Source organism: Numida meleagris, chromosome 1 (assembly GCF_002078875.1).
Source record: "Numida meleagris isolate 19003 breed g44 Domestic line chromosome 1, NumMel1.0, whole genome shotgun sequence".
In the NCBI taxonomy this organism is placed as follows: domain Eukaryota; kingdom Metazoa; phylum Chordata; class Aves; order Galliformes; family Numididae; genus Numida; species Numida meleagris.
In genome coordinates this window covers 13,624,840-13,650,753 of record NC_034409.1, presented here as the reverse complement: position 1 = coordinate 13,650,753, position 25,914 = coordinate 13,624,840, and the positions used below count along the sequence as shown (strand labels likewise).

General features: G+C 36.9%; 1 protein-coding gene across 4 annotated transcripts in view; it reads left to right on the top strand.

Moving 5' to 3' along the window:
• SRPK2 (SRSF protein kinase 2) overlaps nucleotides 1–25,914 on the top strand; it is a 139,512-nt gene that overhangs the window by 96,092 nt on the left and 17,506 nt on the right. For all 4 annotated transcript variants that reach the window (XM_021384559.1, XM_021384562.1, XM_021384560.1 and 1 more), the window contains 8 exons: nucleotides 4,469–4,577; nucleotides 5,088–5,175; nucleotides 5,406–5,493; nucleotides 10,802–10,908; nucleotides 15,821–15,986; nucleotides 18,561–18,586; nucleotides 19,993–20,239; nucleotides 20,837–21,325. In XM_021384559.1, coding sequence (XP_021240234.1) covers nucleotides 4,469–4,577; nucleotides 5,088–5,175; nucleotides 5,406–5,493; nucleotides 10,802–10,908; nucleotides 15,821–15,986; nucleotides 18,561–18,586; nucleotides 19,993–20,239; nucleotides 20,837–21,325 — 1,320 coding nt within the window. The remainder of the gene's footprint in view (nucleotides 1–4,468; nucleotides 4,578–5,087; nucleotides 5,176–5,405; nucleotides 5,494–10,801; nucleotides 10,909–15,820; nucleotides 15,987–18,560; nucleotides 18,587–19,992; nucleotides 20,240–20,836; nucleotides 21,326–25,914) is intronic.

Here is a 25,914-nt window from a genome sequence, read left to right as displayed (position 1 = left end):
GGTAATGTTTATGAAGTAAGAGGTAAATATTTGGAAATTATCATGCTTTACTGAAGTCTCTCTTTTCTTTCCAATTTGATCTCCAAAGTAGAAATCTCCCAGGATTTTTGAGTGAGACTCAGAACATTCTTCATCTGTTCTCAACCCCAGTCTAAAATTTCATAGGAGGGCAATTTTGTTGAGGGATTATGTTAAGTATATACTTATAATCTAAAAATATACACATATGTATAGTGTGTATGTATATAAAATGAATATTTTACCTGTTAACAAAAATACTCAAGCAGTGATCGCTATAGTTACTGATTATTATATATATATATGTATATTTAAGAATATTTTACTGTAAGCTGAGCTCACGTTTTCACCACATTACATGCTGGTTAGTAAATAGTTCCCAGTCATAATAGTATTTTTCATCAGGAAATTAGATTAGTTTGAATTATCTCTTGATGTGAAAGAGAGAACTAACAGCCATTTGTGTAAAAGCAGACTAACCTTTGTTCCCCTGGACCTTCCTCCAGAGCCTGTTAAAATCTGTGAAATAACTTCTATTGATGTGTCTGGATTTAGATTAAATGCTTTTCAAATATTTGTTTGTTTGAGAGATGGAAATATCAAAACTCCAACTACGTGATTTTTCAAGGGGTACTTAGACAACGCAGCCCTGAAACACTTGGAGATTTTTTTTCAAGAGTTTGTTATGTCATGGATGTAATTGGAATTCTTTGCTTCTCTGATCATCTTCTTTGCCCCCTGGAGATGTCTCCCATTCATCCAGTTCACAAAGGGAATAATTCCCTATACAAACATAGAACTAGCTAGCTACAATTACCAATACATTCAGGAGACATTTAGGAATAATGATCTCATTTTTTCTGACCCTCTTTCTTGAGTGCTTGTAGCTAGCTAGCTGTGTGAGAGACTTTTTTTTGTGTGCTGTAGTGAATAGCACAACAGATTTTTTGTTACATTATCAGTAGTACCACTTACAGATTGTATATTTTCAAATGCCGATGTTGTTTTTGCAAAAATACATCATTTTTCTCAAACCTCTAATGATGCTTTCTTATTGTTAGCTTTTGGAAATAACTTCTGTATCATGAAGAACTTAAATAATTACGTGTCATAGGATCACACCGGTTTTTAAAATGCACTTAACTGTGTTGTTACCTGGTTATCTACAACCTATGCACAAATAATACATTGCTGAGTTAGCATCAGGAGTAGTGGCATATGAGACGTATGATTTATACGTATGACGTATAAATCGTATGAGAACAGTAATGGATATTCCCAGAACTGCTCCTGTTGTGGTGTAGGACAGTAGAAAATATCTTACGAATTTTATATTTACTCAAAGAATAAATACGTGTTATTGTATTGTTATGATTAGTTATGTGTCCTGTAGTGGCCAAAATAATATGGCTTTTACATATATAGTATCATTATTCTTGCAGTACATAGATTTTACTAAAATCACTCATCACCCCCTGGTTTACCCACTTGAAGTCAGTGTCTTTGATTTCTTCCGTAGAGTGTTCTCTCCTGTCTGTGCTGGAAAGAAACTACCACAAGTTCTCAATAGTTTTTGACCCTTTGAAGCACAAATAGGCCAAAGGCTGTCTTCAGAGAAATGGACTTACATGGCACATTTTAAACAGAACTGTTCATAGAAACATATTTTTAATTCTGTGTAAATTCTTCATAGTTGAGTGTTAATGCTGTTACTAAATTAAAAAAGCAAATTGTTTAGTTAAAAATTACTTCTAGCCTTTGTTTTATGTGCTTAAAGGCCCACTTAGACCTTTCTTGCCGTGCAAAGGGCTGCATAAATGATGTTGTGTTCCCATGGTCATCTGAAGTTTGGGAAGAAAAAAAACCTCTCTAACTCCAGTGTGGTGTTAGAAATCTGGCATTCCTTTATTCCTCACAACATGTACCAGACTTGATAAATCAAGTGCACGCTCTTGGAGTTCAGGTTCTACCTTTAAATTGTTAAGACATACGTATGCAATACATTGGTATACATATTCATTCTTTTACAGGAACTCATTAATATATGCTAACGTCCAGTGGTCGTACGACCACCTGCTTCCTCCCCTTTATTTCTCCTTCAGCTTCATCCTAGTGACTTTTGGCCGACCTTTAGCTGTTTTTCCCCATTTGGCAAATCTCCATTGCTTGTTATGCCATAAGGAGCAATTTTCTATCTTGATGCACTGTAACTCCAAACAGTTTATGTGAAATTCAAGAAGTCCTTGCACCTGGTGGATGCAAAGATAAAAGTACTCTATTGTGACTTCTGTGCTTTTGTGAAGCCGGATTGTTAAGAAAAACAGGGCTGTTCACGTACCAAGCAAAGCTAAGCTGGGAAGTTTTAGAACTAGCACTCACTGATTCCTTTTACCGAACTAAGATATTGGTCCTTAAACTAATATATTGATCCCTCTTGCTAAGCCAGCCTGTATCACTGTACACTCCTGAGTTCATATAATTATGTTCAGGAATGACTGAATAGGACCATATGTTTAAGCAGATTGTAAAAAACACTTTTTTTGAATTGTTTAATTTAAAATCTGTGTTGCAAACCATAGACAGGTGTTAAAACTAGGTGTTTTGTACTTTTATGCAGAGGATAAAGCTTCATACTTTGTCACTGTTTTCTTGCAGTGATATATGCAGGACAAAAATCAGAAGAAATGATGCTGTGATACTGAATTATGTGTGAAAGCTTTTTACATAATCCTTGTTGTCAGATCAGCAGACTTGATGTGTTTCACAGATGTAAGCCTTTTCAGTAACAGAAAGGTAGAATTAACGTACTTGCTCTCTTAACTTTCCTCTCACATCTGTTACTTGATCATCCTGAGTAGAGTTTGGTGGAAAGAATTTACCAAAGAATATTATTATTTTTTGTTTGTATTAAACTAGTTAGTAACTGTGTTAGTATAATTATATTCATCCAGATTTTGAAATACTTTTATCTTCAGCTGTTACTGCAGAGATGGTCAAGTAGAAATTTAAATTAGTACTTTTGCTTTGTTTTTAATGTTATTTCTTATCAGCAATGTATTATCCAAGCTTTATAATTCTGTGAAATATGTAATCTTTATAATTCTGTCGTATAATTTTATTGGATTTATTAGTCTGCTCTGAAAGGCTTTGTGGCAAGCTCACCAATAAACTCCTGAACTTCTGTCAAGGCAAAAGATGCTACTAGCAAATAAAGGATATAAATACTTCTGGATTTGATGCTGCTGTTCCACAGATAAAAGAGATAAGAGCCCACTCCCTGTACTAAATCCAAGGAATTAAGTAATAAATAGACATTGTTTGAGCTGGGCTCCAGTTCTAACAAGGTTCTGGGGAGATTTCAAAACAAATACAACAACTTAAGGGAAGCAGTCTTAGGTTTTTCCTAATTGGAAGTGGAATAATCAGTAGAGAAGGGTTCTGCCAAAGGCCAGTTGAGCGTGACGTTCTGAAAGACCAGAAAGAGCCAAAGAGATAATTCCTTGACGCTTGGCAGATGGCAACATCCTGGAGAGCTGAAGCTGTATTATTTTTAGTAATTTAGTCAAAATTGTGAACTTTTATTAGTGTGTTAGGTCGGAATAATAATCTTGAGTGATCAGCTCTCTTTCCTGTGCTTAAGAATGCCTCTTAAAATACAAAGAGCTTTATAAAGAAGCTTCACAGTGGAGCTATGGACATCAGCAGTACCTCTTACAGCCACTTCACCCTGTGCTGAAACCTGAGCTCCAGCTGTGGGGCTGGCCTTTCTGACAGCGGGGCTTGGGGTATAGTTGGGATCGGCAGTGTGATTGAGTGGATGGCCTGCAGACCTGGGTTAAAGTGTGGTCTGGGCAAAGCCTGTAGCTGCCTGCTCCCTCTGCTTCTTCACTATAGAAGCGTCAGACTTGACAAAATGCACTGCTGCTGTAGTTCAGGATCCAAGCAGAAGGGCATCAATACATTTGACATTGTTCTTAATACTTTCTCATGAAGTATTTTATTGCCGCCGTTATTAGTAGAAAGCAAATGGGAATTAAAATAGTCTCTGTTGAGATTTTGCAATCATCCAAGAATATGTTGGCTGGAGAAAATTCAAATATGATAAAGAAATAATGTAGATCTTTTCTGTACTCTCTGTGAAGTAGATGATAAGCCTGGGGAAATACAGAACAGATGGTAATGTTTCCACAAATGAAAGCCGTAAAGGAGAAGGGCCAATAAACTCTATAGTACGTACAGGGCATGAGTATTTTCCCTCCAGGCCAAGTAAGGCAGTGTTTTTAACATTAGAGTTAATGTTTCTTTTTAGATTTCCTATATATAGTACAGGACAATTTGAAAAGGAAAAATTATACTACAAGGAAAGTGTATACTGCAAGATTTAAAGGAAAAACTGAGAAATATTCTTTGTTTCCTGACTAATCTTTCTCTGCTTGTTTTTTCATGAAAGGCGGCTATCATCCAGTGAAAATTGGTGATCTCTTCAATGGCCGGTATCATGTTATTAGAAAGCTAGGATGGGGACACTTCTCTACGGTCTGGCTATGCTGGGATATGCAGTAAGTGAACTACTTATTTCCATTCCCTTGAATTTGTTTGCAGTTTTTTGCACATGTGATAAAGTTATGTAAATATATGCAATCGTTTTCTGCAGAAAGGTATCTGCATTATTATTTTGCTCTTGGTTAAGGCTATAGTTTATAAAACTTCTCAGAAATGTGTAACTATTTTATTTGATGGATTAGCTTTACCTATTGAATTTACATGTTGTCTTGAACATGTGAGAGTAAGATAATATTTTTATTTAATGAAAAATATAATTACTATATAATTACTATTTTGCCTCTTTTAAATACATTAGCTTCAAGGAGATAACATTTTTAATAAGTTAGACCATTAATAGAATGTTGTTAAAAGTTGCTGTTCCATGTAATTTCAGTGTTTTATAGTATTCTAGCAGAATACATTAGATTATGAAATAAATACTTTATTTGAAATTTCCAAACCTTCAAAATGTCTCTTTTAGACCACTTGTTTAAAATGTTTTTTTTTTTGTTTTTTTTTTCAAGGGGAAAAAGGTTTGTTGCAATGAAGGTTGTAAAAAGTGCCCAGCATTACACAGAGACAGCCTTGGATGAAATAAAGTTACTCAAATGTGTACGTATCACTCATGTAATACAGTGTTCAATACCAACCATAATAGTCACAACAAATGAAAAAAATGTAGTGAGATATATTTTTTAAACTTTTTTTTCCTAAATAGCTTATTTGTTATGTTACTGTGATTTCTCAAGCCCCAAAATATTAACTTCAGACAGAAAACTAATTACTTAGTGTTTTCATGTCACTTGTTTCCTGAAATGTCTGTGTTTACACTCTTGGTTTAGGTTCGTGAAAGCGACCCTAATGATCCCAACAAAGACATGGTTGTGCAACTAATTGATGACTTCAAAATTTCTGGAATGAATGGAATACGTATCCTTTTGAAAACATTACATCTTCATTAAAAATGATCTGCGGTGATAAGCAAGCTCTTAATCCTAGCTATTTTTAGGTAGTCTTAGTTTAAAACGGTAATGTAGAAACATCAACACTAGTGTAGACAGAAGGAGTTCAATATGTAATACGCACACTGGAGTGAAATAGCTTAGATTTTTTAAATACAGTGCAAAATAAAAAATAATAAAAGATATGAGTCCTGTCATGGTCTGTTAGAACTATAAAGAGTAAGATTGTTTAGAAACAGCAGTTTCACTGAAAAGATTTGTAATAGGTGAGGCTTACAGTATGTGTGTTCTGCTCTTGACTAGTAAGGAGAAAGAAAGTGATAGTGTCATGAAGAAGCTTGTTTCTGTTTTCTTGTGTGAAGCATGAGGACATGGAAAAATTTTTCTTGTTATGTATTTTTTTTTGGCCACATGACCTTGGTATTTTCTTGGCCAAGGTTTTAAAGATTTTTATTCTAATGCTTTGAGAGAGGGAGAGGGTGATAGAGAAAGGGGTAGTAATATTTGAGAGTATTCTTCTCAGGGAAAAGTTGGGGTCTATGGATTTATTTTTATACTTGATCTAGAGTGATTTATCCTTGCTAATTGTATTAGTTATTTCAGCAGCTTATTATGTTACTGTCTTTTCATTTAAACCTACAACTGTTATTTATTTGTGTGCTTGTTGGGTCTTGGAGGCCTAATAACAAGTCCTTATCACTCATACTACTCAACCAAGAGAGTTCCTGCTCTACTGAGCTTAAGATTTTGGTGATGTGCCATCAGTCTTCAGAAGATTAGGTTAAGATACTCCTCACTGTCTCTGGTCTTCTAGGAGAGGAATCTAAGAGATGACTGCCAGTGACTTTGAAAGCATCCTCCCAGGGAGAACTGTTCAGTTTTTGTCCCACCCATCTGTCTGTTGACATCAGTTACGAAGCCTTAGAGTTTATAATAAGTGAGGAGAGAGAGAATGGGGACAAGTGTTCTCATTTGTAGAGTGGGATTGTAACTGCTTTCTCTTATTTATATTTGGTGCCTGGTTGCTTCATTGGTTAGCTACCATGCTAGAAAGCTGCTTAAATGTCAGTGAAGCCAGCATAGTCTGGTTTTTTTCATAGGTTTTATCATCAAATTACCATGAATTAAAATAAACTATACAGTTGCTAGCAGTAGTTTCAACTTGTTTATAAATGATTTGTGGTCAAGGAACTTGCTAATACAATGGGGTGAAGAACCCTGATTGGGGTTTTTCAGTGCTGTTGGACTACAAAAAATATCTTTGAGCTGAAATGTTTTCTGAGAAGTACTGTATACATGTCTCTGTTGTCTGTGTTCACTAAAAAAATAATGTCATCAAAGCACTTCAGCTCTTAAGACTACTGTTCTGTTGAAAAGCAGTTGAAGTTATTTTTAGAAATCAGAGATTTTAACTTGCGGTTTTCATTGTAAAACAGTAGTATGAAATAGGGAATAAGAAAATGTATTCATACCTGTGTGTCGAAATAATTCTTGTTGGTTTAACAGAGTAGTTTCTTGGTAACGTTCTTAAATTATTGATGGGATACACGTGTATGTAAACATTTGTATTAAAGGTAAAAGCCATTTCTGAAGAAGATTATGAAGAGTAAATTTTGTTAATATTAGTATTTTGAAAGCATATCCAATGATAGCATTTATGTTGACAAAGCCAAAGGAGACTGTGTATTGGTGAAAAATAAGGACTCAGTTAGCTTTGTGTTAGCAGATTAAAACTGGACAGCTGATAGTGGTTTATTCTATTTCAGTTGTACATTCATGCTGAAAATTCTGGCAGTTCAGAAGTTGTTTTATATGGAAGGCAAATGTCTTGAATTACTGGGAGAGAAAGGTACAATAGTCACCAGTGCAAATATGATAGCAAGTATCTTCTGCTATGAGTTGTCTCATGAACAGTTTGTGCATTCTGAGTAGTGTGACTTATTTGATTAAGTCCTTTTGGTCTTGTAGGGAAAAAAAAATATTTGGTGCAGGTTGTTTTGGAAGGGAGCAGGTAACTATTATTAACACTTCGTTGCTACTGGATTCCATTAATAAAAAAAGAGGCTATTTTAGTGCTATGTTAGTGTTACTGAGTTGAACAGACTGAGAGACAGACAGTATTTCATGCTGTGTTGTTTCTGGTGTCCTCTGGGAAAATCACTAAATATCTGTTCTTTGACTGTAAATTAAAACAACGTATGCTTTGCAGATGTTTGATTATTGGTAACGGAATACCTTTAAAAGTCAAAGACAGGGGAGAGGTGGTGCATCCTTCAGATGGCCAACACCAGAAAATGTGGAGCTTCCAAACAGGGAAGCTGTCAAGAACTGTTTGGCAAAGGGCTGTGAATGTGCAGAGCCATGGCCTGGGCTGTGTGTCTGGAAAGAATCACCCTTCTCCTAGGAGCTGTAAAACATGTTTATATACATGTGGATTTTAACAATGTATGCTATGCTACACTAGGCTGATAATTTTTTTAGCTACTCATACATTTTAAAAATACCACAATTATATATCTTTTCTTCAGGAAATAACAATTTCTGATCTTGGGCACTGTAATGTTTTCAGTAAGTGTAGATTATTTGTTTTATTTACACTGGATGATTATTAGAAACTTAATAAATGATTGAGCATTTTTTAATAAGAGGTTCTGATAATCACATAATGAAACAAGTGTTTGGAGAGACAAGTGAGAAAATAAAGAAGGGAATGATCATGTATTACAGTAATTCTGTGATTCTGTAATTGTAATAAATTTATCTTCAAAGAATAATCAGCACCAATTAAATGCGATAGGGCCTTAATGCTGCTTACACAAAAGCATCTGAGATACATCCAGAAGCGCTCTGTGTTGGTACCAGAGTTTTGTCATCTGTTTTAACTAGTCTTTAAGCCTCATCAGATTTCTAAATAATCCTGTAGTATGTTTGTAGATAAATAGATAGTTGACTGCAAGATTTTGGTCAAGAAATATCAGTTTTAATTACTTAAAGCTGTCAGCTGATAAATGGTATGTTTATTGTTTCCCTCTTTCAAACATTCCCCAGACTTTGCTTCAAAGAATGTTTCATAAGGGGCATGTGTACAGCGTGGGCTTTGGGTGTCTTTTTCTGGAGGACTTTTTGGACACACTCATATATAAAGCACTTGATGCTGTGTGATGATCCCGGCGCTTGCAAGTCTGGATTCCTGATAATTAGTGCACAGCTTTCCCCACCATTGTCTTTGTGTACACACTGGCTCACAGTTAACATTCTTCAGGTCATGACAATGAATCAGACAACAGACACATTTTCACATATCTGTGGTAAATGTTTAGTCTTCTGCATGTCTTTCTACCATCCCACTTGCCTCCCCAATACTGAGCATGCCTTGGCTTTATCAGAGTTCTCGTGGCAAAATGCTGCAATCTTTCCCATGTAGAGATCACTCCTCTTGTAGCTCTCCCTCTCTTTGCTTGCCTCTGCCATTCTTCCTTGCATCTTCTTTCTCTGTATCCTCCCCTTCCTTGCCTCTCAGCTATTCAGTTCCCAGCATCCCTTCCTATTCTGGTTGATGGCAAGGCATAGCACTCTAGTACGTTCAAGGAACGGCAGGAATCTGTACTGGAGAGTCTGCTGCCACGGTGGTCTGAAGGACTGTGGGCGGGTGTCCTAAATTTCATTTCTTAACGCTGCAGTGTCTTGCCTTTCTGAAATCTGTGTTGCCGTCTTTCTGTAACATTGCAACTTCATTGTGTGGGCTAAATTAATATGCCCTGTAGAGCTAATGGGCTCTGTTCCTCCACTCTGACAACCATGTATTGTACTAGTGACTTCTGTTCATTGGAGGCTTGTATGGTAAAGTAAACAAGGCTGTTTCTTCTTCTGAATTGAGCAGAGTTTTATAATATTTTGAGTAGACTGATTAATAGGATTGAGGAATGACTATTCATGGTCTCTCCTAATATAGGCGTTGAGGAACATCAAGTTAGATGAGCAGGTAGCAGCAATCAGAATAGTACAATTATTCACAAAGTGCTTGAACAAGTCTTGAGACATTTTATCTTTCAGTCTAATTACAGTTTAGGGATGTAGATTATAAAACTTCACATAGCTTTATTCATATGGGTAGGTGCTTGAGAAGACTGTGAATGGTAGACCCATAGGCAAGGTATGTATTGTTTTTACTTAGGGCAGTGTCACTAAGATCATCAACAAGACACTAGGTATTAAAACTTCGATAAGTCAGGTAAGATTTCTTCCCTAGCAGTGTGGTTCCCTGTGAATGGTCTCTGAGATAGAGAGGATCTAATTTTGATCTGCTGAGATTTTCCTGAAGTAACCATCAATTCATTTTCTGTCATTTATATTACATTATTCTGTGTAAGGTTATAGTATTGTGTAGTTAAGATTTTAAAATTCTTCTAGTTTCCAGTGATGTTATTCTCAGAGTATATGTTCCTGAGGATTAAGTTGGCATAGTCAAATTATATAATTGCTTGCTACTTACCATTAGTTGGAATATTAGAATATTTTCTCAATAAGAAAATAGTCTACCCAGATGTATGAAATGTAGAATTTCTAACTCAGGAGGTCCCTGAACCGTAAATCACTGAAAGTATCTACATCTTGATCTCTCCCAATACATTTTGCTGATTATCTGCTATTGGAAAGATCCTGAGTCAAATTAAACTTTCTGGCATTGTTGTTTTTGCATATTGCTTTTTTCTTGTTTCTGAATTCTTTGGTGATTGCCATTATTCTTTGCAGTTAAAACTGTAGGTGGTAAGAGATCCATTCCCTTACTACTTCAGTCTTTATTTTCAAGTGTTTCTCAGTTGAGCCTAATCAGAAAGATGTTTAAAATAGTTCATCTTCTAAAACACTGTAGCTGTAGCCTGCTGTTGTTAAAACCTTCTATTTCTGTTTTAAAATTTATTTGAAATTAGAGATGATAGGACAAATCAGTAGTTTGAATTGTTTCAAAGAAAACAAAAATCAATTACTTATTTAGATATTTATTCACCCTAATGCTATTTTCACCTTTAGAAATCAAAGACAAGAACTGCACCATTAAAGTGTTTTATTGTAAGTTGATCTGCATTTGGGCATGGTTCTTTTACCTGTTTATATATAATTGAAACGTAGTAACAAAGCGTATACTGTGTTTTGGTCAGTTAAGGGGGAACTGTTTTCTTACACGATGATGATTGCTTTAGCCAACAAGCAGACAAACATTTGTGGTTCATCTTATTAACAAGTTTATTTTGAAGTTATCCTTAATTAAGTCCCAGATGTATGTATGGTCTTTGAAGTACTTGGACACCATCTCCTAAAATGGATAATCAAGTCCAATTATCAAGGCCTTCCCATCCGTTGTGTAAAAAGTATAATTCGTCAGGTAAGATTTGCTAATGTTTTAATAAGCCTTTTCCACCATTGTTAACATTTTGAAGGTTAGGACAGTGATATTTCATCTTAACGCTTACTAATTACTATCTAAGATAAGGTAATTTTATTGGTAACCCCAGGGAGCTGGGAGGCTTGTAAGAACCTCTTCTTGGGTAGCCTGTATTTCTGCATACTGTATTATTTTTATCAAGATATCCCACTGATAAGGGAGTTCTCAGTGCTGTTTTAGCAAATAAAAAGCTGAAACAATGGGTCTTTTCCATAGACTATTCATATTCAGTTGCAGTTTTGGTTAACAAAACCATCAGCGTGATATGCTTCTTAATAAGCTTATCTGTCTCTGAAAAAAACTGATTCTAAAGGAAAAAACTGTTATTTGAAAATTGTTGTTTACCTATATTTAAGTTCTTGTAGAATCAGAGACCTAGCCAGATGAAACCAGGACAACTCGTAGGGAAATGTTCTCTCAAAATATGTTCTCTTGCAGTTTTGTGAAAACCAAAGAAGTCATTTTAAAGAGAAGTATTGTCTCAACATGGAGAAGTCATGCATATCTCTGTGATTTTGCGTACACTATTAATGCATGTGCAGTTAATACTTAACCAATAAACAAATATTTTCAATTTGTCGTTTAAGTAATTTGTATTGTCTTTCAGCAGTATTACCTCTGTTGTATTAATAACCTGTCTATTGAAGTAGTTATTTTCTTTGAAATCCTTATTGTATGTCATCTGATGAATCTCATCCTATCAACTTTTTAATCAGAATTAACTGAATACTCTGTCGCAGCTGTTAGTAAGTAGTTGAAATTCTAGGTCCATTGATTTCTGTACAACTTGGTGGCTCAGATACTTGAAATAAGAAACTGTACTAGTGCAGTGCTCCTGCTGAGCAGAGCTGTCTGCTGTGGAATGGGAATGTGTGTATTTGTATTAGTATGTGTCTATAAATATCCACCGTTTCCCGTAAGCTTTGTCATTTTTTTGTTTGGAATGTTTTCAGTTTGGTTGCACCATTGTCCTGGAGGTTGGCCAAAGGATGGGAATTTACAGAGTACTTTCTTTTTACACTGGCTTAAGCAACAAACCAGTTTTTGGAGCTTCCTGCTGTGATTTACTCTTACCTATGCTACAAGGGTTGTTTTCAGAAACAGGGTGTAAACCAGACCACTGAATGGATCCAAGCTAAAAACAATCCCTTTTTGGAAGCAAGTTGGGAACTTCTGAACACAGCTTCACAGTGGCTTTGCCTGTAACCTTGCAAAGGAGAACTTTGAAGTGGGGTCTTCAGGGATGGTAACCGAAACCCAGTGAGAAGTGGGGTTAGCAAGCAGCTGCTTTAAGAATGGAATTATATGGGAAACTCTCCATTTTTCCTTAGATAGTCAGGCTGGGGACCTGTCTAGAGTGGCTTTATACAAATGCATACTGCATGGGAAACAGTGAGCTGGAGCTAGAAATCCATCACAGTTGCAGAGTTATGTCTTTGCTGAGAGCATAGAGGGTTGGTGGGATACCTCAGATGCCTGGAGTGCAATAATAAGCAGGTAGAGACAACTTAAGAAAAGATGGGCAGGGTAGAGGGATTGAGCTCCATGCAAAGGAGCAGCTTAAGTGCTTGAATCTTTGCTATAGAATGGGTCAGAATCAGAGGGGGGACCAACAAGGGTGATGTATGTTATGGGCTGCCAATTTCAGAAGATAAGCAGCACCTTCTTTAAACAGCTGGAAGAAGCTTAATCATTTCAGGCCCTGGTTCTCATGGGGGAATTCTAGCCACATTGATATCTGCTCTGGTGGAGATTTCTAGAGAGCAGAGTGACAGTTTCTCGGCACGGGATGAGCCGTGTCTTAGCAAGGGGATGGGTCAGAGGTGCACTTGCTGTGCTTGCTGTACTTGGCATTACCAGGAGATATAACAAAAACATAAAACACACAAGTTGCAAAAAGAGAAATTCTTATTAAGTATTAGGAAGAAATTCTTTGCAGTGTGGATGATCAGGTGCTGGAATAAGTTGTCCTCATTGTTAGGCAGCCTGAATGTTAGGACAGAGTCGGAAGTGAGCTGGGTCTGATTTGAAGTTAGATCCAGCTTTGAAGCAGACATTACTTAGGCATGATGGAGAGGTTTTGAATAACATGTTCTCCTTCCCGATGAAATCAGAAAACTTCTGCCATGTGCGTTCTAAAAACTTATTTATGAAACTTGAATGTGAAACAATTCAGTTATTGCAGTGGTGCTCAGGAAAATAAACCGTTTTGTTTCGAGAAGTGTAATAGCTGAATGCTGTAATGAAAAAGAATTTTTTTATATTATGATTGGGAATTTTTTCCCCATTTTTTTTAGTATTTTTGGGCATTGGGGCGAAATTAAGGTTTAGTTTAAAATGCAGCTGAGAGATGAGTTTCTTAATAAGAAATTCCATTTCAGTTTTAAGCAGTACTTCTTCCCTTGGGGCAGACTTATATGAAATGTCATGCAAGAGATGCCTCTGTAGAATTGAAAAAGGGCTGGTTGCCACAGTTTCTTTTGTGTAATGAAGATAGAAGTTAGAAGTGTACATTTACTTAATTCTAGAATCCTTATTTTGAGTTCTAAAATACATAGCATCAGTCTATTTTAAAAGAATTGTGTTTTGAAACTGTATTTATTAAACCAGCATCGTGTATTTGAGCACTGAAAATTTTCACTTTTGCTTTTCACCTGTGGTATGGCAAATACTCTGTTTAATGTGTCAGTATGATATAGCTCCCTGAATGGAAAAGAAGGAAAAGAAAAGGGATTCTTAATTAGATACTGCAAATGATGGTGGTGTTTCTTGATGTGAAACTAACCATGTGACTTTTACAAGGGAGAAAATACAATTTTGTAATTTACATTTGTAATAACAGGAACTGTTCTAATTTTTCAGAGTTGCGATACGTTGTGCATGTAATTTTTTTTTTTCCGGTGGAGAAATAAATAAAAACTAGAATTGTCTTCCGCATTGTCCATCGTCTCAGACTATGATACAAAAAATGTAGATACAGTACGTGTTTTTTTACTGGTATGGTGGTATAATGTACTTTTAGGATAAAGCAGTCTGATCCACATTTTAGGATTGCTAAGAGCATTCTTTCTCATTATAAAATCCTAGCAGTGAGGTCCTTATGGTAAGTCACAGGACTGTTGGTGATTTTAGAAAATAATCTGTTTTCTGTTTTTCTAAAAAATAATACTCAGCTAAAATAAAAGATAAAGCTGTCCCCTAAAACTGTTACTTGAACAGGGGGAAAGGCCATCTTCCCAAAGTGGGTAACAGCAAATCTAGTTTCACATTAATGCCATTTCTGCATGTCACAGTGGAACAGATAATTCTTCATCTGAATGTTTATGCCTGTCTGTGTGCTCTAGAATTTTTTATCTTGGCCTCAGAGTTTATACGTGTTTGATTGTTATTGTCATCTATAGTGATGGAGGGAAGAGGTTATTGAGACCAATCTTTGTGTTGCTATTGCTAAGGGTGTCTTTTGTAGATCATACAGCAGCTAACTAGTAGCCAGTCTTTCTTTAACATTTCTCAGTGTGAGGTGTGCTGTATGATATTTTGATTGATTTGGTAAGTTGATTTGGCAAGTATGTTGGATTTGCAAGAACACAGCAGTTTTTAGATGCAGTGCTCACACTGATGCTGAGCCTTACTCAAGTGAACATGCAGTTTTTACATGTAAAGCTCATGATTGAAAGCTGTTCAGAAGGTTGCTGTTTGAGGCTAGGTCTGGAACAGGAGAAGGCAGAGCAAAGCACTTGAGATATTTCTAGGATACATTAGCCTGAGTGTAAACATCAAACACATGCAACTGCTCTTATCTCTGCTCCCAGGCACGCTGGATGGACGTGCCAGTCTGGTACTAGCTCAGGACTGGGTGGTGGGCTGATGTCTTTGTGTTCTGTTACTGCTATTTGGAACCAATGTGCTTTGTTTTAAGGCTCACCCTTGCCAGTTATGTCTTCAGGGATCCTCAGAGCATGGAAGTTAGCCATGTGCTAGTTTATTTATAAAATACTTAGAGTGGCACGGTGTTCCTGTAGCTGAAGCTCAGGAGTCTGGATGTCTATTTCCTGCTATAGAACATTCTATAAAAATTGAAAGAAGTCTTTTAAGTGGGGTCAAGTAGGTTTCTGTTTCTTTGTTTTTCTTGCTGATATATTTTTTACAGTATTTATGAAGCTTACTGTAGCAGTAGTTTGTTTTTTACCCCCTTTCATTACCCTGTACTAATTAATTGCGGTGATTGACGTTCCACGGTTTATACGTAAGTCTCACCTGAAGTACTTTTAAAACCACACCGGCTGTTGTATTCCTGTGCTAGTCAGACTCAGAGAAAGCTTATTCATTATGCTTTTATTTTAGTCTCAGAAGACATTTTTACAAATATGGAAATGCAAGTTTCATATGATCTTGCAAAATTCAGTCTGCAGAGAATATGAAAGACTAGAGGAAAAATACAAGTAACAAATACAGGTAGACAATTCCTTATGTGACATCTTGATCACGTTAAAAGCTGAATCACTACTGCAATTGTAAGCAAAATTATAGTTAGCATTTCATCCAGTGTTTCCCTTCTTGCCTTCTTTTTCAAAGGAGGATCTGTTGAGTTTTTTAACGTGTGCAGATCAGCTGAAGAATGGTTGGGAAGTGGGATTCTGCGATCAGGTTGCTGTCATCAAGACATTTCAGCCCTCCAGTGTCTAACTTATCAGTGTCTCTAGAGCTGGGTTTATGAGCTAAGTACATTAGGCCATCTATGGACAGTAGGCAATAGGTTGAACTGCTTTCTCCATATTACTAATAAACGCATTTAGCTTGCTCTGGCTAACGAGATCAAAAATAAATTTCAAAAAATTCCTTTTTCAATTAGGTTCTTCAAGGTCTAGATTATCTACACAGCAAGTGCAAGATCATTCACACGGATATTAAGCCAGAAAACATTTTGATGTGCGTGGACGATGCCTACGTTCGTAGAATGGCTGCCGAAGCTACTGAGTGGCAGAAAGCTGGTGCTCCTCCTCCTTCTGGCTCAGCAGGTATGATAGTATGTTTAAATGCAGTATGGTAAATTTATATCTGTAAATTAATGCTAACAATGTTTTATTTAATGCATATTAACATTTTAAGTAATCGCATGTAAAAAAAAATATGTCCACTGAACTCTTACTGATACTCTGGAAAGCTAAAAAGTAATGTTTTCTTCTCAGTTTTTCATGTTCAAGTTTTTGGAGTCCCTGATTTATTGGAACGCAGTCCCACCCTGCGAGCTGTAATGATTGGCATCTTTAAAACTGGCAGTAATTAATAATCATATCTAACTTTTGTGTCTAATTCTATTACAATTTCATCAGTGTTCATCTGAAATTATCTGTCTTCTCACCAGTTATAACTTATTCTCAAGACGTAGTGACAAGTATTGCAGTCCATAGTTTTTCATTCTTGAAAACAGCATTTATTGTACCTGATTGAATACATGATAAGCCCTTCTTCCCAGCACTGTTTGTGAAATATTTTGTTAAGCTTGCCAAGAACTTAGGTAGGAACTGTACGTTGTATGTTTAGCTGGGAGGAACCAAAGTGAAGGAGCTCACAACTATCTGTGAAGACAAGCCAGAAGGAAATACGACTTTTGGAGAGATTTTTTGTGCATGGTTACTATTTTGTTTTGTAGTCCAATACATCGGCTACAGGCAGTGGAGAAATAATAGCATTTAAAGATTTTGTAATGTTATCACCAAAAACATATTATGAATTAAAATCATAGAGATATAGTAAAAATATTTGCTATATCAGGTGCAACTGTTGTGGTCAAAAGCATAAATATTTTTATGGTAGCGTGTTAATTTCAGACTCTTAACATTTCCTAAAGCTCTTTCTTTTCAGCATCATTTTTTGGACTCGGTCTATGAATATAATTTTTTTTATTGACCTAACAATGATTGTGCTGTTTCACAATATTATATATGTTATACATTGTATAATATGTTATTATATATGTATTATATGTATATATATATGTTATTATATATGTATTATACATTGTATAATCTGTTATTATATATGTTTCCTTCCAGTACTTGAAGGGAGCATATAAACAGGTGGGGAAACAATTGTTTACGAGGGTGGATAGCGATAGGACAAGGGGGAATGGTTTTAAACTGAGACAGGGGAGGTTTAGGTTGGATGTTAGGAGGAAGTTTTTCACACAGAGGGTGGTGACGCACTGGAACAGGTTGCCCAGGGAGGTTGTGGATGCCCCGTCCCTGGAGGCATTCAAGGCCAGGCTGGATGTGGCTCTGGGCAGCCTGGTCTAGTGGTTGGTGACCCTGCACTCAGCGGGGGGGTTGAGACTCAATGATCTTTGAGGTCCTTTTCAACCCAGGCCGTTCTATGATTCTGTGATTCTATGATATGTTGACATGCAAAATCTTATGAATCGTTAGTATATTGTGTTGAATTTTACATAATGGCTGATCTTATAGCTAAAGGCTGTATGCTGCCTGTGTGGGAAGCAGCCTTTACATTGCTTCCTGACATTAAAATAAACGTTACGTTAAGGAATATATTGATGGGATTCTTATCACACTTTGTTCTTGGCAATTTGTAATTAAATGTATGGCTTTCCACACAGGAACTGAAGATGTATTTTGTTACAGCATTTTAAGAATAGGTTCTGCATAACTGCATTTTTTAGAGAGACAATGATACTCAAATTTAAGAACCTTTGAGTAAAACACTGCCCTTTCAGGGACACAAATGCAGTTTTCTGCCCTGAAATAAGCAGCAGGAGCAGAACCTACTAGAGAACTGTCTTAATTGTCTCCATCTTTTATTTTGCATTTGACTGCCATATACTTGTGTCTGAAGAAGTTTGTGAGTGGTTTTCCTCCCTGGTTCAGTTCCTCTTTCTGACTTTCATTTTGCTCCTGACTCCCATGTTTGGTTATTTTTATTGTTTTCAATTATGTGTGGTGGTGGTGGTGCTGTTGTTTTTATGTGTGGCATTTACTTTTTTCGTTGTTACTGTTCTGTGCATTTTCACAGTGACTCTTGTAATTGCAGCAAGCCAATCATTGGTGGTCTCTGTCTGAGACACGTGTAGGAAGAGGTACATGCTGGAACTGCTTTCTCTGTGATGTAGTGCTTTTTGCCATAGGCACTTCTTCATGCCTACAGTCCTATCAGAGTACTCTGCTTCAGAAGGAAGTGTGAATATTTGACTTTTCTGTTCAGTCCAGCACAACAGTCATCTGTGTTGATGCTGCCTGAACTTCAAAATCTGTCTGCATCTGATCAGTCAGCTGACTGCAGACATTTAATCTCTGACACCTCTAAAGTCAACTAATGGTTTCTGTCCCCTCACGACTGTTTTGGAGTTCCCCTTCCGACTTTGATCAACTCTCCACTAGCCTCAGCAGAGAGAACAGAAATTAATGATAACTCCTTCTAATTCCAGATGGTCTAATGGAGACATCATATGATTTCAGACAGGAGGCATTTGTAAAGAGTTAAAACGCTGGCTAAAAATAAGATTTTAAATCACTGCTTTATAATCTGTAGAGTTGTTCTTGTGAAAATGTATATTGAAAATCTTATTTTTTTCTTTGCAGTGAGTACAGCTCCACAGCAAAAGCCTGTAAGTATTGTTATATAATTCAAATCAACTATCTTACATCCTGGGTTCCTGGAGGTATTAGTAATTATTAGATTGTTAGTAGTATTTACACTTTTCTAAAGCTTCCTTTGAATGACACTTTTATGTCTCAGAGTACATTTTTATTTTAATGTCTTTGGCCCGACCAGTTTTAAACACAATATTTCTCTGATGGAAATTCCCATAGAAATATAATTGCTATGTCAAAGAAAGTTAAGCATTGCCATTGTCATCTCTCATGGAATAATCCATTCAGTTTATATCCTGATGGAAATGCGTACATGCACCAAATATCGTGCATTGCAGATAGCTGCGGGACTTCAATGCCTTAATCAGTAAGGCCTAAAAAGATAGCTTTATTCATGAGGTCTTGAATAGCTTTTTGCCATGTGCTTGTTGCAAAGAACCTCTGATAGCAGCGCTGTTTAGTAGTTGAACCTACTATGGTTGAACCTATTTTCTACATTCAAAATCTGTATATAATTTCAGTAAGCATACCACATGTATGAAAGTTAGAATTAACTGTCTGGTTTTGACTGTCATGTAGCTTGTTTTGAAGGTGATGGAATTTACGGCCAAACCTTTGAGAAAAGAATATTTCTCATTGTTCCTTGTACTTCATTTTTGAACTGTATGAGGGTATGTTATTGTGGAATCTGAGCAATGAATGAAAATTCGTCCGAGCTAATTTACCTAACAGTAAAATTACAAGTCAGAATTCAATTAAAGTATAATAGATTGTTTCAGTCTTAGCTAGAATCCTTTTTTTTTTTTCCTTTGTTGTTATACCTGGATTTTTCAATCCTCAAGTTATGTAAAATGCAAAACATTTAATGATCACCATCTGTTCTTTGTGATTCATATGTTTTGGACCAGAAATAATAAAACTGCTTTCTATTCACAGGGTAATAACAGCAAAGAATTTATTTCAAATTCTTTAGTATTTTCAGTCTTTTGGGATTTCGATGAGCATTACCTGCATCGTACAGCGAGAGAAATGGTGTATATAGTTTATACATAGATAAATAGCTATGATAGCAGAACATCTTCCACATACAGTAGTATCATCTGCTGATCTATTTTTGTTCTAGTTGAGGTTATAGGAATTTTACAGTGTCATCTTAGTTGTATTTTGTTCTTGGGTCTAATACACAGCAATACAAAAGCATATACAACTATCTAAGATTTTATAGTTTTATTTGCTACTCATAACCCTATGTTGTACTTCATTTGAAGTAAAATGGAAACAACAATATATTTATTATATTAATTACTACCCACTACTTTCAAATAAAAAGGAGCCATAGTGAATGTTTTTGGTGTAAGATGCCTTGAGGAGAATTGTTCAGGGTTTTGTTTTGTTTTGTTTGTTTTTATTACTATTTCAGGTTGGGAAAATATCCAAAAACAAAAAGAAAAAACTGAAGAAAAAACAGAAGAGGCAAGCAGAGCTGTTAGAAAAACGCCTGCAGGAAATAGAAGAACTAGAGCGAGAAGCTGAAAGGAAAAAAATAGAAGAAAATGTAACCTCAGCTGTACCATCAAATGAGCAAGAAGATGAGTACCACCCAGAGGTGAAACTAAAAACAGCTGATCTCGAGGAGGTTGTAGATGAAGAACCTGGAAATGATGATGGTTAGTACCATTTGCTTTTATTGACCTGGAATCTACTGTTTCAGAAGGGAAAGTAATTGCAGCTTATTCACAAAAACATTTTATGTTAAAATTCTTTTTTAATTTATGTGGTTTGGAGCATAGTTGTTAAGGTCCAACTCCTTTCTAGTTTCTGTTGTTTTCTTATAAACTCTTTACAGCTTTGATAGAAATGTAATACTTTTTTTTGGTCTTTTTTTTTGTTCTACTCCAGCTACAAATATTCCCACCTCTATGATGAATCCCTGTTTGACATTGATTAAGATTTGTAGTGCTTGCTTTCAAAACCGTTTATAGATTTGTGCATAACATTCTTATCTTCTGCATTGTTTCCTCAGTTACACTATCCTGAACCACTTCTTACTGCTTTTTTTTTTTTTTTCCCAATCAACCCTGTTAGTTCCTTTCCTTGCCCTTAATTTAGATTTTGAAGTCTCTGTGTGTTCTGGTGATACTCGTTGTTTCCTTGTGTGCTGTGTAGGAAGTCGAGTACTTACTGAAGAGTTAATTTGTGAATGTTTAGTTTTAAGATGGTGTGTTGATGTATGATCTAATATGTTGCTCATCAAAATTTTTCAGGTGAAGCAGAAGATCAGGATGAAAAAGAAGACACAGAGAAAGAAAACACTGAAAAAGATGATGACGTTGAGCAGGAACTTGTCACCCATGACCCTACAGACCCTAAGTGGATAGAATCTCCTAAAACAAATGGCCATATTGTGAATGGCCCATTTCTATTGGAACAACAGATTGAAGATGAAGATGACGAAGAGGAAGAATGTCCAAATCAAGAGGAATATAATCTTGATGAGCCAAATGCAAAAAGCGATTACTCTTATAGCAGCTCTTATGAACAGTTTAACGGTGAATTGCCAAACGGACGTCATAAAATTCCTGAGTCACAGTTCTCTGAATTTTCAGCTTCAGTGTTCTCTGGGGCTCTAGAGTCTGTAGCTTGTGGTTCTGCTGTTTCTGAAGGATCAACTGTAACAGAAAGAGAGGAGAGCAGCCCATCTCATGACAGGAGCAGAACGGTTTCAGCTTCAAGCACTGGGGATTTGCCAAAAAGTAAGTATTACTCTTGTTGGCATGTGTCATCCATGCCTGAAGTCTCTTGGAGTTGTAGGTGATGTCTTACTGTAGAATGAGTGCTAGAGTTAAACCTTATGTATACGTTTTATCTCTGTTCAGTGATGTTTGTATGCAAATGTCATGTTTTTTTTCTCTTGAAAATTCAGTACCAAGTCTACTCAATAGAGTAGGCTGTCACATACTTCTTTCAGTAGCATGAAAGCATCTTTCAGTAATAGAGGAGGACTCTATTAAACCATTTCCTTTACTTTGATTTAGCAATAGAACTAGAACTCTGTGATGTTACCTTTTCTTCACCTTCAGCTGAAGTTTTAAATGTTTTTTCTTTCTGAGTTAGTGCCAAACCTGCTTATGTCCTGGCCTACTCCCTGTTTGAATAGTGCCCACTGTAAAGATGGTGCCCATGTGCCAGCCTCTGCAGACTGCTCCTCTGTAGTGTGCAGATTGCTCCCAAATCCTTGCTTTCCTAGGCACTGCCCAGACTTGGGCATAAAGTGGGATATGAGGTCAGACTAGTCATAGCTAAGGCTGTGTCACAGCTCCCACTACTGAGAACCATTTTTTCATTGCTCACTGATTTAATCTTCTTGCCTTCACCTGCAGTAAACATTATACTCATTGAATATTACATCATCTGAACGCAAAATCTCAGTCATGATTATTTTAAAGTTACTGTTTCATCTTTGAAGAGTTCTGGCAAAAAAGGCAAAGCTGATTTGTAGAAACAAAGAGGAGACTTTTCAGTTATTTTGATCCCAAAACATTGTGGTTAACTTGGACCTCCAATGACCAAGTTTCAAGGAAAAGCAAAAATGTTAGTTTTCTATGACTTTATGAAGTGTAAGATAAATAATTGTTTGAATTGATGCAAGTCTTTTGCCTAGTACCATGGGCATTGATTACATTAAGAAAAAAATAAACAGAGGATCAAATGAGTAGAGTGTAAAGACAGTGATTATGTTAAGAAACAATTGCAATAGTGTCCTTAAAGGCAATGGCTCTGCTAAGAGTGCTTTAAGTAAATTGGATGCTTATTCATACACTCCAGTCTGAGAGTTTGATCAGTGCAACTTAGAACACAAAACAAAAGCAATTTTGTTCTCTTTAAATAAATCCACCATCTTAAATTTTAAGAGGAAAGCAAAACTGTAATGTTTTTTCTGCTTTAGAACTTGTTTTAAAGTGTATTCAGTAAGTTACTGTTGTAAAGTATTTGCATTAATGGATCATCTACACAGGAAAGAGAGAAGGAAGGTGATGTATGCAAGTAAGCTTTATTCACATAGCTTAAGGCCAGAGGTGGTGTGAGTTTATTTAACCTGGCTTCCTTTTAACAGCAGAATTTTTGCCATTGAATTAAATAGTTCCAGAGTATTACTCATAGGTTTTATTTATAGCGTCATTGGCTAAATGATAAATACATGAGTTTCAACTTCAGTGAGGAAAATATTGAGAGACTAAATCTGTAAGTGAACAGAAAAAAATGAGGTAGCTCAGGAGAAAATCAGAAAGCCTGTGTGAACGTTGTGCCAGATGAAGCTACTAAATTTAAACAGAGCTGTATTGAAAAATACAGTAGAGTGTATTTCTTCATTTTTAGACTTTTGAAGAGCATTTCGCAGTTTATTATAGAGTCTACATAAGGTAATCTGCAAATAGGCAAGGAATATGCAATAAAATACAGTTGAGTAGCATGGAATTTCTGCAGAATGTCAAGATTCAAGCTAACAGGTCTTCCAGTCCATCTTCTTATACTCTGTTCTCCCTTAAACAATGGCTCCTTGATGCTTTGTAGCCTCTTAGAATCATAGAACTGTAGAATATCCTGAGGTGGAAGGGACCTGCAGGGATAATTGAGTCCAGCTGCTGGTTCCACACAGCACCACCCAAAATTCAAACCCTATTTCTGAGAGCGGTGTCCAAACACTCCTTGAACTCCAGCAGCTCAGGGCTGTGCCCACTGCCCTTGGCAGCCTGTTCCATGGCCACTGCCCTCTGGTGCAGACCCTTTCCCTAACTCCTTCCCCCGACCCTCCCCTGACACAGCTCCGTGCCGTTTCCTTGGGCCCTGTCGCTGTCACAGAGAGCAGAGCTCAGCACTGCCCCTCTGCTCCCTGTGAGGAGCTGCAGCTGCCATGAGGCCTCCCCTCAGCTCCTCTGCTCTGGGCTGAGCAAACCCAGGGACCTCAGCCACTCCTCGCACACCTTGCTCTCCAGACCCTTCCCCATCTTCATATCCCTCCTTTGGGCGCTCTCTAGTAGCTTTATGTCCCTCTGATGTTGTGGCACCCACACTGCACCCAGTGCAGGAGGTGGGGTCACACAGCGCAGAGCAGAGCAGGACAAGTCCTCCCCTTGCCTGCTGGCAGTGCTGGGCCTGGTGTCTCCCAGGGTACAGTTGGCCCTTTCGGTTTCCAGGGCACACTGCTGCCTCATGCTGAGCTTGCCAGCAGCCAGAACCCCCTCTTCCATTTCACTGCTAGCAGTATATAGGCAGAAAGCCTCTACTGCTGTTTTCCTGGGATGATGTGTAAAATCCTCGTGCTTCCAGAGAGTAAAGCTGGTATTGTCATCAAGAGAGCAGTTTATCTCCACAGCTGGAGAAACAAACCTATTTTATTTCTCCTTGATGTTACCTCATCAGGAGCAATATACAATCCTTGTGTGCAAAGAAAGTAGAAATTTCAGCCATAGCTCACCTCTTCCTCAGAGGGAGGAAAAGCTTAATGTTGTTCATCTTAATGGCACCAATCATGGGTTTAAACAGTAATAAAACAAATTAAACTACATTAGAATGAAGAAAGGTATGACAGTTGTGGGCCATTCAATATTTCAAATGGCACTACTTCTTCACTATGTCTTTATATTTTTTCATGTATGGATGCAGACTTTGTTTGCTTGTTTCCATGTAGTCACTGCTATATGTTCTTATGTTCTTATCTTTACGTGGTCTCCTTAGCGTACAGGCTGATTTGCATTCAGTTGATGAGCAGCTTCTTGTCAAGTTTTTAATCTTTATTTAATTCTTTGTCAAGTGTATACTGTGTGACCAAATGCTCTTAGGACAGATTTATTAATTTCCTCATGACTTTCCTCCTCATTCTAGTGCTTGAATGTTTACTAAGTATATTGTCATGGTGTGACTGTGAGAAGAGGAGGTGATATTTCTCAGTTTTACAGAACTAGGACACACAGAAGTGAAAATTAGAAATGCTCACTAAGTTTGTGCTCAGGTTGAGCACCATAAAATGCTTTTTAAGAGTATTTGCTAAGAAGTACACTCTTTTTGACTTCACAGTTAGTTGTGAATTATCAGTGTTCGTCAAAATCAGAATCCAAGGTGTCTCATTCATCTCTCAGAAAATACAGGACACAAACTCACTGAGTTTGTGAGAAAAACAGAAAGGTGTAGGCACTTGCCTGTTACCTTTGTCTGTTCCCTGTGCTAAAGGGAGGTTGCAGAATGCTGTTTTCTGATGTCATACTCAGATGTCTTACTAACAAGGCCTTTTTTTCCCTCTTCATTCTCCTGCCTTATTTACTGCAGTCCTTCACCTTCACCAAGATGTATGGGAGGGAGTTATTTCAGCAATATCAAGGCTACTGAACTGACTCGTTATTTTATGAATAATGCATGGGATTGTGTTTAAAAAAATTTTGACTGTGATATGCTGCATGGACTTAAAGGAGGACGTTAAGTAGTTCCAGTCTTTTCAGGGCTGGAATGTGACCTTAATACTCTCTCAGTGTATTGTACTTTTATGCTCTATGTTAGTGCTTTTTTTAAACTTGAGTCTTGCGCTCAATTACAGCTCTTTTAGAGGACTGTTTTCTTGAGGTCACTGCCTGTTCTATCTTCTGCCATTTAGTGTTTTCTTTTCTTCCCTGGTAAGTTCTGCTATTTTCTTTTCCAGATGGCCATTATTTCAGTGCCCTGATTGCCCATTTGCACTTGCTTTCCCAGTTGTTCAAGATCTGCATCTTGTTTCAGTCATTCCTAGCTCGCCCTGCTAGACTTCCTCTCTTTTTCCTCCTTGTCTCATGTGTAATGTATTTTCTTCTTCTAATATGCTTATGCAAGTTTAACTGATCATTATATCCCCATTGGATTCCCAGATGCCTTTCAGATCTAGTATCTCTTTCCTATCTCACCATCAGTTTCTGGTTGAGTTTTTGTAGCTTTGAGATGAAGAATCTGATGGTCCCTCTGCTATTATCTTATTTGTGATACTTGGTTCTTTCTTCCACATTTAAGGCAACCTCCTTGCTTTCCCACACATACTGGGAGTCAGCAGGTGGTATGTAAAAACAACAACAAAAAGAAGCAGGACTCCTCAACCATTGTATGTTAGAATCTCCAGTGTCTCAGGAGCCTATAAAGATTGCAGGATTAATTGGATTACAGTTTTGCAGTTTTACTTTGAATCATGTTCAGTGCAAATAGATCCTTCAGAGAACTTTGATTCAATGTTGAATTACCTGTGAAAGTGTTCTGGGCTCTGAAATCAGCCAGATTTTGATAATTCCTTTTCCCAGTGGGGCAGATATAATAACAAAAACAACAA